Raw genomic sequence first — 16,814 nt, 5'->3', positions numbered from 1 at the left:
TGTTTGTGTTTGTTTGTGTGTCTATCGACCTGCCAGCGCTTTTGTTCGGTAAGTCACCTCATCTTTGTTTTTATATATAATTTTTCCCACGTGGAATGTTTCCTTCCATTATATTCAACTATATAAATATGTGGTTAATACGTTAAGAATTCAAAATTTAACATATTTAACATTGTTGGTTAAGGTTACAGTGTAGTTGTGTAATATCATATCAAAAGGTGTTGGCATTTAGTGATGCTCCAGTTATTTGCTGCCGATCAACAGTAACATAAATAAGAAATATGCGCAAACCACAATTATTTTGTAGACTGCTAGGTTTCTTGATCAGTATTATATTTCAAACATATCAGTTCATTTTCTTTTACACAGAAAATTCAAAGTGTAACACAATTTTAAAATTTTTCTTTGTTAGGCTATTTAGTTGTTTCAATGAATCAAAATAACAATACAAGTAATTTGGATCTGATGAGACTCAAATTAAAAACAAAATTCAAAAGCAATTAATAGGTAGACTACACCTACATTAAAAACCACAAATTAGTGGATAGTATGCTTGTAGCCTATATCCTGTCACAAAGCTACCAAAATCACAAAATATGTAATGCCCTTAATGACAATAACAACAGATTTCATCAGAATGCACCTGAAAACATATTTCGATTCTGTAATAACAAATACCGATTCCATTTGCAAACTTTATCTATTTGACATTATTTCAACACTAGCATTTAAACATTTAACCTACCAGACTCAATCTGAAATGCAGTCCAAATTATTTCCCTCTTAGCTTGTCAGAGTGACAGAGTTATAGTACATTACACATATACTACACACAAAGGTCTTAAAACACTTCTGAATGTTGTAAAAGTTTACTATTGATTCAAGATGAACTGATTCCACTGAGGTACCACCAGAAATTCATTTGGAAACTTTCTTATTTTCAAACTGAAAATGTAGACAGTGGTATACAACAATTAACACCACCAGTTCAGGCTGCATATCACTCATTATGATAAGCACATAAGCTGCCATTACAGTTTATCTGTACATTCTGGCAATGAAACACAAAGTCCACAATGCGACTGAGGAACCATACACCATAGTACAAATACAAACAGCTTTGAATAAAACACTGAAATACTGGCATGACTAATGCAACTGCCCTACCAAGCACGATTACTGTTTTGCTAGTAATAATTTAGCTGTGTGCGTTATGAATGAAGTCTTTTCAACAGTAGCGGAACAACATTAATCTTTACCTGTCTAATTTTTCAATGGTCTGACACAGTGAAAGAGACTGAAAACCTCCTACAATGATGCAAAAATGTAGATGACTATGGTGACCATGTATAACTTTGGATGTATGGAATGGATGGGCATATTTACACAACAAACTGTCTTAATGGTAAAAGTGAGCTTTGCAGAGTACATACTCCAGAGTTCGTGTAAAATCTGATACAATATGCCACACATTTTCCTTAATACTAAATGAATAATGAAATACTTCTGAAGGAAGAAAATCAGTCCCTGTTATATCAGTTCAAGACATGATCCAAACTATTAACCATTAGAAATGATCAATATGAAGTTGTAAAGTTTCACAGCTGTAAAGTTTATTCTTCACCCAGCTGCATTTGTTCAATACAACTGAGATAAGTAAGGCACAACTAGTAGCCTCATTTTGTCATCTTTTGCATTCCTGTTCATTTGTTTTCTTCAATATGTTTGTAAAGAGTAGAAATGTGCATGAATCATTATTATGAGCCCTCATGAACCAAGCATTATTAATTTGTGTTCCTCGTGTTAGTCACTGAACAGGGATATAACACTTCTCATCTTGAAACTGATTAAAGCTGTGGAGATGACTAGAGACACAAAAATGCAGACATATGAATTAGTCAGCTATGGCTGTACTCATAAGTACAGCATTCCCTATGAACAGCAATGAACAGCATATCAGAAATACTGAATAACCTGCTAAGCATTATTTGTAAGAAATAAAGAAAGCACCAGATACATCTGTGTGTGTGTGCAGCATCAAATAACATAATTTGAATGTTTTAAGGCACAAGCCTTCTCAAGTAAACAACCATATTAAAAACAAAATCTCTGTCCATAATGTCATCAAACATTTCATACATGCTCATTTTCTCTTCGTTACTGAATACATATAAAAAATTAGGAGCTATAAACCTGTGTTAAACATACAACATCTCAGGTCACCTTGTAACAAAAGTATGTCCAGTGCTTTAGAAATAGCACGGCATGGTTTCAACTTAGTCTGGAAATTGCTATAAATGCAAGCAGTGTTTGAAAATTGATTAAATCTTTGAATTTGTTAACAATATAATGAAATTCTAATGTCTCTTCTTTCCTGTGAGCCAATTCTCCATTTTTTTATAAATTAATTACAGCACTCTGAAAGTTTTTGTTTACAGTTAGCATACTCCTACAAATTTCCTCAAACTTACAACTGCTTTTGCAGCAAACTGATTCTTAACAAAATTTAGGTTTTGAGGAAGGCTATAATCAGTCTTCTTTATTGTGCTGCTTATCACTAACATCTTCCTGTATGAAGTTTAGGCCAGCTCATTCCAAATTTCATGCACCAACCACTCATACAAAAAAGATTATGTAACAACAGAATAACCAAAATATTTGGTTCACTTTAACTGCTCCTTCTCTGCCACGAGACTTACATGACATGCATTACCTTATATGCGGAAACGCTTCACAATATCCAATATAAATACAGACATCATGTATGTCCACCTCCACATGAAACTCCTTTTCATACACAAATTCACTATATTACAGCACCATTTGAGTTCATTTTCATGATGGGTGGTGTGTAGCACGACCTTTCTTGCTGCTACCAAAGGTAAACCAGGTGCCCATTTTTCGGCCCAGCGAATTACTTGAACTGTGACTTGTTGATGAGGATAGGTTGTGATGACTTGCATCAAGGTTATTCACAGGGTGTGAAGAATCACGCTTGTAACTCTTCCCTAGAAAATAATACAGATACAAAATTATCGTTCATTTCGGTTAAGTAAAAAATATAGTGCTCAGAAATGGTAGAATACAATCACACTTGGCATTAGATAAATATCTTACAATTACACTATGTCTTCTAAAGCATCTTTTCTGTATCAAGAATTTCTTTTTATTTTTTAATTTTGAATGTGTTTATTCTAAATGTTGCCTTCATTATTTTCAACTCAGTTTACAAAACTCTTCTGTTATTCATTCTTGTATTCATTAAATGTGTGTCAGAAATGGATGCTGCTCACAATGAGCTGCAATGTTTTGAGGTTCTAAATTTAAGTCCGATTTATTTTTACTTTCAACATACAACTGTTAAGGCAGTAGAATATAACTAACCTTTTTAGCATACAGCCACAGATCAAAAAAACACCGAAATTCAGACCTTTAAATGCAACTTTACATAGTTTTAGCATCTCATGATTAAAACTAACAATTATTTGCTAATACATAAAATCAACAGATGATTGGCAACGTTTATTAAGCAATGAGGCAAAATATTCGCTATGGGTATATCACTGAAAGGACCCAGAGAATGAAGTGGAAGAGCCACATTATGATATTTATCAAAATGCAGCTATATGCAAATACTATATCATAAATAAAACAAAGAAACAATATCTCTGGTACATTATGTGCACGTACCTCGTGGTTTGCTCGGTGGCCGACGTCGTTGGCAGCGAGCAGCCATCCTGGCAAGTTGTCGGGCAGCTGGTGCGAACTCCAGCCCTTCACGAGCATCCTTATCTACAAGGCGACGTTCTTCTGCAAGAGCCTGCAGCCAGCGTGTCTTCTCAGCTGCCGAACGGCATGCGAAAACAAGCCCTCTCTCCCGACCCGAGCAGACTATTCGTACACAGTGTCTCACTGCTATTCCCAGCTGAGGATCTGTAAATTCACAGTACAGTACTTCAGCTACATTTATTTCACATTACAAACAGCATAAAGTACCAGCAGTATACCTTTAAGTGAACTGCACATTTTCAGTTCATGTTACAAAGTGTACAACTTTGCTTCCACCATTTTTTCCCCACCATCTGAGGCTTTAATGAAACAAATTGGTTACGCATGTATCATCCAAAGTATTTTCCATCGTTGGCCACTACTTTCTTCCATCTTTCAGGCAGTGTAGGAATCACGGCCACTACTTTCTTCCATCTTTCAGGCAGTGTAGGAATCACGCATCGAAAAAATTGTTCATCTTTTGAAGCGATCCACAAATCGATCCACTCTGTGACTTCTTCATGAGATTGGAAGTGTTGGTCAGCCAGGCCAGGCGCCATTGATCTAAAAAGTTGATAGTCAAGGACTTTCCATTTTAACGTTTCCAAGTACGCTTTGACCTCTTTTGCAACGTGGGGTCGAGTGTTGTCGTGCTGCAAAATCACTTTATCGTGCCTCTCGCTGTATTGCAGCCATTTGTCTTTTAATGCTCTGCTCAGACGCATTTGTTGTGTACGATAATGAGCACCTGTGATTGTTTCACTTGGTTTTAACACCACATAGTACACAATGCCGAGCTGGTCCCACCAAATGCAGAGCATGATCTTGGAGCCATGAATACATGAATATACGGTTAGGCCGTTGACGTGGAAGCATGGCTGGGATATCCCCATGATTTTTTGTGTTTAGGGTTATTGTAATGAACCCATTTTTTGTCCCCCGTCACAATGCGATTCAGAAATCCCTTCAGTTTTTGCCTCTGAAGCAACTGTTCACAAACACACAAATACTGTTCAATGTCTCTGTTTCAGCTCACGTAGGACCCAAGTTTCTTCTTTCTGAATCATGCCCATAGCCTTGAGACGTTTTGAAATGGCTTGCTGTGGCACTCCCATTAATCGTGCCAGTTTTTCTTGAGTATGACGCGAGTGTTTACTCAGCAATGTCTCCAATTCTGCATCTTTGGAAACATTCCCTCTTCCACCGCTATGCCAGTCTACGACATTAAAATCACCGTTCTTGAAGCTTTGAAACCACTCACGACACGTTTTTTCACTAATAGCATCCTTACCATACGTACATGAGAGCATTCAATGAGACTCAGCTGCTGTTTTCTTCATATGGAAACAAAACAGTAACACCTCCCACAAATGAGAATTAGGCTCGTAAACTGACATTTTTGATCTAGAACAACTTCATGATGCAGACACAAATCGACTAATGTTAGAATGAGGTTATGATGACTGAGGTCCAAGCTAACTGCGTGATGTCTGTGATCTGTTTCTTTCAACTGCTACTTACCGTTGTCACCACCTATCGGAAGCAAGCTGTACACCTTGTACATCAATAGTTTACTAATTATTACAATTACAAAAAAAAAAAAAAATGCAAGATCAATACATAATAGTTTCTCGGGGGAACATTGTGTCAAATCCAGATATGGAGATATGCAGTTTAAAATCAGAAAGCTATGCCATAATAATTTCAGACAAGTGTATGAACACCCCCTGAAATAGATTTCATGCTAATTTCACCATGTCTGGCAATACTGTAATCAAATCTGATCACAGTCTTCCAAGAATATGCAACAGTCCAGTTAGTTCAAGATGAACTTTTGCAGTTTTCCTAATCCACTTCCTGAGAATACCAGAATGATTACTACACAAGGTCAGAGCTGATTCTTTCTTGGATCTGTGCAACCTTGAAAAATCTTTACCCTTCGAAATTTCAGACAGGAAACTGACAATGTTTATGCCACAGAATGACACCACCTTCTTTGCGAGTGGTCAAATAGTCTAATAAGCCCTTGAGGTATTACAGGATTTGGAAAAAAATCATTCCTCGTCAGCCCTCATTTGCTCCAGAGGCTACACTGATGCAATAGCTCCATACTTCATAATCCTATACAGCCCCATTTGCTCGACAAAAGATCCGAACAAAAAGACTGGAAAGTTGCACAGGTCACACCAATATTCAAGAAAGGCAATAGGAGTAATCCATTAAATTATACATCCATATTATTAACATCGATATGCAGCAGGATTTTGGAACATATGTTGTGTTCGAACATTATGAATTACCTTGGCGAGAACAGTCAACTGACACACAGTCAAGGCAGATTTAGAAAACATCATTCTTATGAAACACCAACTAGCTCTTTACTTACACAAGGTGTTGTGTGCTATCAACAAGGGATTTCAAATTCATTCCATATTTCTAGATTTTGACATTGTACCATACAAGTGGCTTGTAATGAAATTGTGTGCTTATGGAATACCGTTTCAGTTATGCAACTGGATTCTGGATTTCCTGTCAGAGAAGTCTCAGTTTGTGGTAAGTGACAGAATGTCACTGAGTAAAACAGAAGTGATTTCTGGCGTTTCAAAAGGTAATTTTATAGGCCCTCTGCTGCTCATTGTCTACACAAATGGTTTAGCAGACAACCTGAGCAGCTGTCTTAGATTGTTTGCAGATGATGCTGTTGTTTATCATCTAGTAAAGTCATCAGAACACCAAAACAAATTGCAAAATAATGTAGATATCTATATGGTACAAAAATTGGCAACCAACCCTAAATAATGAAAAGTGTGAGGTCATCCAGATGAGTGCTAAAAGGAAACCATTAAACTTCAATTACATGTTAAATCAATCAAATCTAGAGGCTGTAAATTCAAGTATATATCTATGAATTACAGTTATGAATAACTTCAACTGATAACAACACATAGAAAATATTTTGAGGAAGGTGAACCAAGGACTGCATTTTACTGGGAGACTTAGAAGATGCAACAGATCTACTAAAAGAGACTGCCTACGCCATTCTTGTCCATCCTATTTTGCAGTACTGTTGTGCATTGTGGGATCCTTACTAAATAGGATTAATGGAATACATCAAGAAAGTTCAAAGAAGAACAGCACATTTTGCATTACTAATAAATAGGGGAGAGAATGTCATGGACATGATACAGGTTTTGGGGTGAACATCATCAAAAGAAAGGTGTTTTTCCTTGTGGAGGGATCTTCTCACAAAATTTCAATCACCAACTTTCTCCTCTGAATGTTAAAACTCTTTGTTGATGCCAACCTATTCAGGGAGAAATGATCATCACAATAAAATAAGGAAAATCAGAGCTCATATGGAAAGATGTAGGTGTTTGCTTTTTCTCTGCACTGTTCGAGATGGAATAATAGAATGGTTCAAATGGATCTGATAACTATGGGACTTAACATCTGAGGTCATCACTCCCCTAGAACTTAGAACTACTTAAACCTAAGTAACCTAAGAACATCACACACATCCATGCCCGAGGCAGGATTCGAACCTGCAACCGTAGCAGTTGCGCGATTCCAGTCTGAAATAATAGGGAATTAGTTTGAAGGTTGTTCGATGAACCCTCTGCCAGGCACTAAGTGTGATTTGCAGAGTAGCCATATGGATGTAATGTAGAGACATAAGGGGCGAATACGATTCTTCAAACCCAAACCCCAGGATGACAGAGACTGACTTATGGTGAGTCCTCATTACAGGTGAGTCTCTCTCAACTCCTCTTTTTTTAACCTTCCCCAGTCTGCCCCACTCTCTTCCCTGAGAAAAGAATTAATAGTTCTAAAAGCTAGGATTATGTCATCATATTTACTTTTAGGCATATCTATCGGCAGTACTAAACATTTCACCTTCTGGAGATAAGTACAAGTCCGAAGTTTAGTCTCATATTTATCAATCGTGTAATTACTGTAGATGTGTGGATGGACCGATTCCTGAGGATTCTTCCAATGAATCATCTGGATCTCCTTTACTTGTGAATAGTTTTATGTGATCATTCCGTTTTAAATCACTTTGTATGCATACTCCTAGATTTTTTTATGGATATAACTGCTTCCAGTGATTGTTCTGCAATCGTGATATCATCCAATAACGGGGATTCCTATTAAATTTGTTTATGTCCAGAATCAATTGCCAAGCCGCGCACCAAGCATATTCTGCGTGTCTTCCTGAGTTTTGGTGCAAGATTTATTGTCGCAACAATGCATATGGAGCACATGAAATAATTACATTTACAGATCAGTAGCACAAGCGGTGTTGAGGTACCAATTTTCAAACATTGAAAGTTCTCAGCATATAACAGTATCATCCACAAAAATCTGGAAAAAATCACATCTTGAGTAAAGTGGAAACCTCTAAAAGGTAGTACTATTTTTTTTCCTGGCAGTGTATATATTGTAAAAAGTAATGGTCCTATAACACTCCCACAGACTACGGTTGAAGTTATTTTTACATCTAAAGACTGCTCTTCGTTGGGAATAATAGGCTGTGTTCCATTTTCTAGAAACTGTTCCATCCAATCACACAGCTGGTCTGAGACTTCCTATACTTGTATTTTAATCATTTGGAAACATTGCAGAACTGTATCAAACACCTGGAAACCAGGGATTGTTGTTTCTGAAACCCATGCTGATTCCTGCAGGGGAGATTTTCGGTTTCCGGAAATGTCGTTAATACTCGAGCATAAAATGTGTTCCAAAATTCTACTACAAACCAACATTAGAGATATATGTCTACACAGCTTTGTGCATTTGTTTGGCAACCCTTCTCAAAGACGAGAATGACCTGCACTTTTTTCCACTCTTTATGAACACTTCACTACTCCAGCAACCTACCTCATACTTCTGCTAGAAGAGGAGCAAGTTATTTCACATACTCTATGTACATGGGATTGCTGAAAAATAATGCCTCCAATTTTTTTATGTGGAATCTCTTAAAGATTTTTAAATAAAACAAGTATTATTAGCATTCTACATCTTTAATCTCCACGTCTACATATTTCCAGCCCTCTGTTGCTAGAATGCTCCGAACTGTAGCACGAAACACAGTGGTGTGTAACATAATTATGTCAGCACAAGAGAAACAGCATGCTATAATCTAGTTTTGAATCCAAAGAGTTTATCCAAACATGGAGCATCCTCTCTTTCAGCACGACAATGTGAGACAACACACGAGTTCTGCAACATCTGCAACGATCCAGCATCTGAGGTTCGCTGTTATCGATCATCTTCCATTCAGTCCTTACTCAGTCCCATTCAATTTTCATCTGTTTCCAAAACTTAAAAATACCTTCAAAGACTTCACTTTGATACTGATGAAGTGATGCAAGCAGAGGTGAGGTTGTAGTTCCATCAACAAAGTCAAACATTCTATACTGAAGGTATCAACAAACTGGTCTCTTGTTGGGAGAAATGTGTTTGTCATCAGGGTGGCTAGGTTGAGAAATAAATATGTAGACATGAAGAATAAAGATGCAGAATGTTGATAATATTTGCTTTTATTTAAAAAGCTTTAGTTTCCACATAAAAAATTTGGAGGCATTATGTTTCAGCATTCCCTTGCCGAATCATATTGGTACCCTATCAGGTCCAGTAGCCTTTCCTCTGTTGAGCAATTTCACTTGCTTTTTCTATCGCAGGGTCACTTATTTTGATACCTGTCATTTTTGTTTAGCAATTTAAATGACAAGCGACTGTATGATCTTACACAGTGAAATAGTTCTGGAAATAAACATTTAGTGTTTCAGTTCTCTGTGCCAACCTCCGCTTTGATGTTTTTTGGGTCGTGGAGTTTCTGGACAGATGGCTTTGATCCATTTACTTATTTAACATAAGATCAAAGCTTCTTAGGATTTTCTGTCAAGTCAATAGATACAATTTTACTTTTGAATTCACTGAAAGCCTTACACATGGCTCTCCTTACGATGATTTTGACTTTATTCAGTTTTTGTTTGTTGTGAGTATTTCGCTACTTTTAAGTTTGCACTGAACCTCTCTTTGCTTTTGTAGTAGCTTTCTAACACGGCTCTCGAAACACAGCGAGTCTTCCCTGTCCCTCACAACTTTGCTCAGCACAGACTCATCTAATGTATATTGTACTATATTCCAAAACTTTGTCCATTGATACTCAATATTATCAGTGCTGGAGGTGAAATTTTCAGTTCGACTACTTAGGAAATCTGAGATCCGTTTTCTGTTGCTCTTGTTAAGCACAAATATCCTCCTTCCTCTCTTTATATTCCTGTTTATTGCCATTAAATGAAGCTTTAATGGCTTTATGACCACTGATTTCCTGATCTCGGCTAACTAAGTAGAAAGTTCAGGTCTGTTTGTCACCATGAGATCTACATATTATCTCCGCAAGTCAATTCTTTGATTAACTGCTCAAGATAATTTTCAGATAATGCATTTAGAACAATTTCACACAATTCTGTATCTGTATTACCCACTCTAATCACTTGAGTCTCCCAGGCCAATACAGGAAAGTTGAAAATGTTTGCAAATTATTCTCCAAGTTTCCCTTCTAATGTTATGGAATGCTTTTAGAAAATAACGAGACATGATTTCCATGTTTGTTGACAGGGAATGAAATAAGTGAGATGTAGTACAGCTGTGTGTGGTAATTCACTTGCAAGTCCAATACTGACAGACAAGGTAAAATATAGTTATGTGTTCTGCTTGTATCAGCAGGAAATGGTTATTACAATATTACTGCATACAGATACACAGACAATTATTGCATTGGCTACATAAAGCCATCAGAAACAGAAATTTGACAACTAGCTCTCTATTCTCACTACTACAAAGGAAAAGGTCACTTTTTAATATAATGCAAGACAGGGATCTATTACAAATTAGATCAATGACCTTAACTGGATATTCACTACATACCGAGAACACCCTAAATAAAAAGGAAGACTGGTGTCTAAGATCCCACCAACAGACAAGGTCATTGGAAAGAGGGCAAATGCTTAGATAGGGAAGGAAGTCAATCATTTCCTTTTGAAGGGAATCATCCTAGCATTTACATTAAGTGAGTTGGAAAAACGATGGAAAGGCCTAAATATGTATAGTCGGTTTGGATTTTGAACCTTCATTCTCCTGAACATAAGTTCAGTGTTCTAACCATTGTACCACCTCATTCGGTGTGTGACCAAAACGTCATAAAAACTCCGAAACATCATTTGAGACCCGTTTGGGTTGTATGGTGATTGTTCCTTTCTGAAAGTGACAAAATGTCATAAATCTAATTTGCATTCTTCATATGTAGCCAGAGTAGCATATTATGACAATGACAGCACTCAGGATGACATAAAAAGTGAATAATATTAGCAGACAAGGGCAGAGTATGGAAAAAGGAGGTGGCATCTCCATAGACTACAAAGGTAGAAGTCATGCCCCCAAAATACTATGTGATTCCAATGTTCTTCTGACTTGAACCTATCTGTGCATACTTCATGCATTCCATACTCATGATCATCATCATCTACTGAAGCATACCAACATTTTCACCTGAGATATCCCTCTAAATTTTGCACAAATCTATCTGAGGAGCCAGCAACTCTCTCAAGGTATCAGCTCTCCTGGCCAATTTACCGTGTCAAATTTAATTTAGGAAGCAAATATACTTTACAGTAGTTTAATGATAGTTAATTATTAATGTACTTTCCAATGGCTACTGTGCTTATGGCAGATAAAGGTAACAATTTACTCTTCACTGAAATATAAATAGATATCATTCAGATATTTCTTATCTGAAAAAAGAAACTCACCTTTTCCATCAGGCACATCAATAACCTCACTTGCATCCAGAAGTATTCTACCCTTGTAGACAAAAACATTTCTTTTCAAGATGTCCTGGAAAAAAAAAAAAAAAGATAATAAACATGTTGTACATTAATACAAGGGCTATTCAGAAAGTAGATTACATTTTTGCCTGCAGCAACAATGTGTGGGGGTAACACAGTCATACTGTTATCTGAGCATTTGTCTGTTCAATCAGTATCCAGCCATGCTAACATGAGGTTCATCTCATTTCCCGTTATTTCACAATAAAAGTTTTGAACTGTCTGCAATCGAAAATCTTGTAGTGCAAGTTGTTAAGTGCTCTCAGTAATAAGGTTTTTGTTGGCAAAACACTATAAACTGATTGAAATTTATCGGCAACTTTGTGAAGTGTACAAAAGTAACATAATCGCTGAAGGTGGAGTCTGCCCATGGTTCATTACGTTTAAATGTGGCCAAATTAATGTTCATAATGAAGAGCACAGTGGACAAGCAAGCATTGTGACTCATGAACTGGTTGCAAAAGTTTATGAGAAGAGTCAAAAAAATTACTGTTTCACAATGACTACCATCTGTTTCCAAAGATTAAGACCTGGCTCGCAACACAATGCTTTGACAATGATGCAGAACTGCGGGAGGATGTAACTAATTAGTTGAAGTTGTGTGGAGACTATATTGAAAGTAGTATATCAGTGTTGTTTTCAAATGAATAAAACCCTTCTTGTTTCCTATAGTTTTTTTAACACCAAAACGTAATCTACTTTCTGAACAGCCATCATAGATTGCCTCTTGAGCCAAAATGCTCTTGATGATGATATTTCTCCTGCACTACATGAACTCTTACCTTCTTGCAGTAGACAAGTTGATGATCAAACAGAAACAAAGTTATGTTATTGGTCCACATTCCAGTTGTCACACGTATTACTTCACCATGGTGAATTAATTGAGAACTGACTTCTATCAGATCTTCTCCCTGAAATAAATATTATGTACTAAACAATATCAACGGATAATCCATTTTAAAAAGAAAAATAATCCTGACTATTATTTTTAGCATAAATTACACAAGTCAGCTGCATTTAACAATAGTGGCTACAGCAATGACAGAACTTGATGATGTTTCCAAACAATCCTTTATCTACAATCAGTCTCAATCTTCCTCTAAGGACATCTTTTCAGAAAATACTATGTAATACACAACAATCATACAACACAACAAGTTCCTCTAACTTTCTGCTCATCTGTTACTACAACATGCAAGAGTCACTGCTATCATTGCTACAATGTCCTGTTGTTTTGATGTACTTACTTCCCAGCCTTCTACTCTCTGTTGCCAAGCAGCAAGCTTCTCCAGGCTCTCCATTCTACGTTTCCGCTCATTTATAAGGACAGCCACATTCCTCATTGCTTCAAGAGCTTCTTTAATTTTTTCATAATCAGGATGATCAACCTGCAACAAAACAAATTTTCTTTACTTTTTGAAATAAGCTATGTAATTTAAGCAACAATTTTAAAATTTTTAAAATATCAGTAATCAAAGAAACACCCTCATCAAAGATATTTTTTCACAGATACATACCTTGGTATACTTCAGAAGCTCTGCAAGCTGAAGAGGGTATTTGCATATCCTTTGTACTGGAGTGAGAAGGTAGCCATCCAGTGGAATTTCTATAAGACCACGCATGAGCCTACAAGCTTCAAAGAACTTGCTGTAGCTGTTGTGCTGATACAGCTCTTGAAGTGTTGCAGTAGCCATTGGTTGACTGTTACAATACTCAGAGTATATTCGAAATCCAGACCTCTGAATAACACACAAAAAAAACATATTATTAGGTCAAACTCAACGGGTGAGATCGCAAGCTCAGCCTCTGCCCCTACTGCTACACATGTATGTGCATGTGTACATTTTTATTCACTGTTTTAACATAGAATTCATAAAGGATGATAATTAAGGATTTTAAGTAAAGACTTAATACATAACACAAAGCATGAGGAGTAGATTAGACAACCTACCAACCAGTATGTGAAAGCAAGTGTACCTGATGTCAGTTCCAGTTTGTCAGTTGTTTTCTACCATGTCACTTAATTTTATTCAGATTTCTTACAGTTATTTCCTTGTACGCTAATTTCTTTGATGTCTATTTCTCGCTGGGCAGCTTCTATTCCAGGGTGAATAATAATTGAAAAAAAAAAAAAAAAAAAAAAAAAAAAACTACTTACAGGATTACAGGTCTTACAAAACTGGCTAATAAGTTTATTAGACATTATTTTGTGTTTCTGCTGTCTATTCTTCAGTCACTGAAGGAAGCTGTGCTTTTTCTTTACTATTTACTCTCACCCAATTGTTGTATCTTCTACATTTATTTTACCAGTTCATCTTTCTTTTGTAATTTCTCAGGCTTTCAAATCTTGCTGGCTGCTGCCAATGCAGTGTTAATTTTCACACCATCATATCCTGCATAGTATTCTAAGACCATGGTTGTGCAATACTTGCAAAATTCCATCTCCTCCAATTTTTGACAAACCTTTTTTGTCATAATTTTATCAGTCACTTGGATTCTTTCCTCCAACAATGGAAAACCCAGTATGGAATGCAACAATATTATGGAAAGGAAAGTTGCCACTCACCATATAGCGGAGATGCCGAGTCTCAGATAGGCACAACAAAAAGACTGTCACAAATAAAGCTTTCCGGTCATAAGGCCTTTGTCAAAAATAGACGACACACACACACACACAAACACACACACGCACAAAACTGCAGTCTCTCAGGCACATTGGCTACAGTTGCCTGAAACTGCAGTTGTGTGTGTGTGTGTGTGTGTGTGTGTTGTCTATTTTTGATGAAAGCCCAGGCCTTATGGGCTGAAAGCTTTATTTGTGACAGTCTTTTTGTGGTGTCTATTTGAAACTGAGCATCTCCGCCATATGGCAAATGGAAACTTTCCTTTTCATAATGTTGTTGGATTCATTTCTGATATTCACAAAGTTTCTACCTTATTGGGATAAAAATAAAATAATAATTTACAAGAATTTTTTGAATGATTCCATTCTTAATAAGTGTGGAATAAGTTCACAGAAAATTATATGTAAATCTGCTTTAAATTTAGTTATAATGCACGACTTACAAGACAGAATGTGGAAAGTGCAATTTCACAGCCACTACCATCACCACCATCACTCCCACTGCACCATTCCCAGTTCAAGCAAACTACATGTTAACAGTTTTTTCTGCTTTTAGATTTACTTCTCCTTACAGTTTTCACATCCTGTCAGTACCAATTGAATACCTTAGTTTACTACAGGAGGAAGATGTGACCAGTGTTTAACATCCCATTGATATCAAGGTCATTAGAGGCGGCACGAGGTCAGATTAGGGTAGGATGAGATTAGTGTAGGATGGAGAAGCTATGCAACCCTTTCGAAGGCAACGTCCAAGCTTTTGCCTTGAGTGATTTAGGGAGATCTTGGAAAACCTACATCAGGCTGGTCAGATGCGAGTTTGAACCGTCGTCCTTCCGAATATGAGTCCAATCAATGAGCTAACCACTGTGCTACACCACGCACTCCCTCTGATAGAGCCTATCTCCGTTTTTGGATTCTTATTCCACACAGAATCCTTAGTAACTGTGCAGGATCTGTCTGAATTCATCCATGTTCCCAACAGTGTTTTGTGACATACTGTTTGTGGCAGCTCTTTAGTGCAATCCTGAACAATCTGCAGTTTTGTTTTCTTAGCAGTTATCAAATTTCAGATCTTCTCAGCTAGCCAGTAATTGTTGGCACTGCATATGTATTCATGTTGATAACTGATGTTACTGTCTTCCCTAGATATGAACTCCCTCTTTATAAACTTACTGATTGTCCCACTGTGCTCAGAGGCAAGATGCTTGAACCACACTATAATGTCTTAACTTGGCTCCAATGCTAGCTGTCTTCTTGTCGTAAAACCTTCTCACCAGATAATAGGCTCCATGTAACTTTAAGACCCTAACACTGATTTGTCCCTATTATGGCCTATCCTCCGGAATTATCACCTCACCTAAATATCTCAATTTCTTGACTTTATGTATTCTTCCATACTTGGTGCTCATACACTTGGGTTCATAATTGAGGTTTGGCACATAATAATAAGTTTACAAACTTACATGTGTCAAAAAACATTCACCAATGCAAGATCGATGTGGAGCATCCCAGTCCACACATTGCTCAAGGTCTTCCAGAAAGTTTGACTGGAATTGTAGCAACTCTTCCAAATTCCCAAAGATGGTGTTAATCTGCTCTGGGGAAAACATATCTGTTCTCCTCTTACATTCTGCCAGATAACCCTGCAAAATAATTAAAGAAAGCCAATGAAAATTTTTTGCAGTTTTTCATTTTCACAAGTATAATAGTATTTTAATCAGAGACAGCTAAAAAAGTTGTATCAATCAGGCTGTGGCAAAGCCACAATGAAAAATTTACGTAATCACCATAATTTGGAAGCAAACCTTCTGTCAGTCACAAAATGGAGGAAATGTGAGCGAATACTCTAATAGTGAGAGTCACAAAGATGAGTGTCATGCCCTATAATCCTCTGCTGCAACACCATACAGAGGTACATCAAATATGATAATTTTAGACTCTTTAATGACTTCATATATTAATATAATTAAAATATCTATGCACGCATTTTTAAATTTTGTTTCAATATGCCAATGTATGTGGAATAACACATTAATAGTTAGTTACAAGCCCACATTAGCTTTTTCAATGTGAATGACAACCTTCAGTCCGCTAAAAAAAAAAAAAAAAAAAAAAAAAGGAGAGAGAGAGAGGATTAAACTCCTGCTTGTTCTTCTGGTATTACGTCACTGTATTTTAAACATTTTAACTATGACGTAATCCGTATAGCTTCATAGGTTCACTTTTACCTTTTAAATTTATTTTCATTATTGTCTGTTTTGTAGGTTTGATGAGGGCTGATACCAGTTTATTTCTCACTGAAACTACGTGTGATTGTTCCAGAAAATAAACCATTTTTAAAAAGAGGAAGATCCGTGTTGATGGCCGGGTCTTTTGAAGCAGAACACAAGCTTGATTTGGTAAGACTGAGAAAGAAATTGTCCAAGGTATATCAGAGGAACCATTCTAGTATTTGCTGTTATTTACAAAAATTGTGAAAAATATAACAAAGCCTGACAAAAAAAGTGAAGCACTAGAGGGGGAAGAAGGAATGA

General features: G+C 36.7%; 1 protein-coding gene across 1 annotated transcript in view; it reads right to left on the bottom strand.

The window, feature by feature from the left end:
* Positions 1-409: 409 nt before the first annotated feature.
* The window catches only part of LOC124777752 (rho guanine nucleotide exchange factor 4), a 55,682-nt gene continuing 39,277 nt past the window's right edge, over positions 410-16,814 (bottom strand). The window contains exons 10-16 of the mRNA XM_047253254.1: positions 15,744-15,923; positions 13,175-13,396; positions 12,905-13,045; positions 12,440-12,568; positions 11,583-11,667; positions 3,691-3,933; positions 410-3,008 (exon numbers count right to left, since the gene is read on the bottom strand). Of these exons, the coding sequence (XP_047109210.1) occupies positions 2,836-3,008; positions 3,691-3,933; positions 11,583-11,667; positions 12,440-12,568; positions 12,905-13,045; positions 13,175-13,396; positions 15,744-15,923 (1,173 nt within the window). The 3' untranslated portion in view covers positions 410-2,835. The remainder of the gene's footprint in view (positions 3,009-3,690; positions 3,934-11,582; positions 11,668-12,439; positions 12,569-12,904; positions 13,046-13,174; positions 13,397-15,743; positions 15,924-16,814) is intronic.

The sequence above is a fragment of the Schistocerca piceifrons genome, chromosome 2 (genome assembly GCF_021461385.2).
Source record: "Schistocerca piceifrons isolate TAMUIC-IGC-003096 chromosome 2, iqSchPice1.1, whole genome shotgun sequence".
NCBI lineage: Eukaryota > Metazoa > Arthropoda > Insecta > Orthoptera > Acrididae > Schistocerca > Schistocerca piceifrons.
Note: the sequence above shows the minus strand (reverse complement) of the source record. Positions and strands in the feature narration are given on the sequence as shown.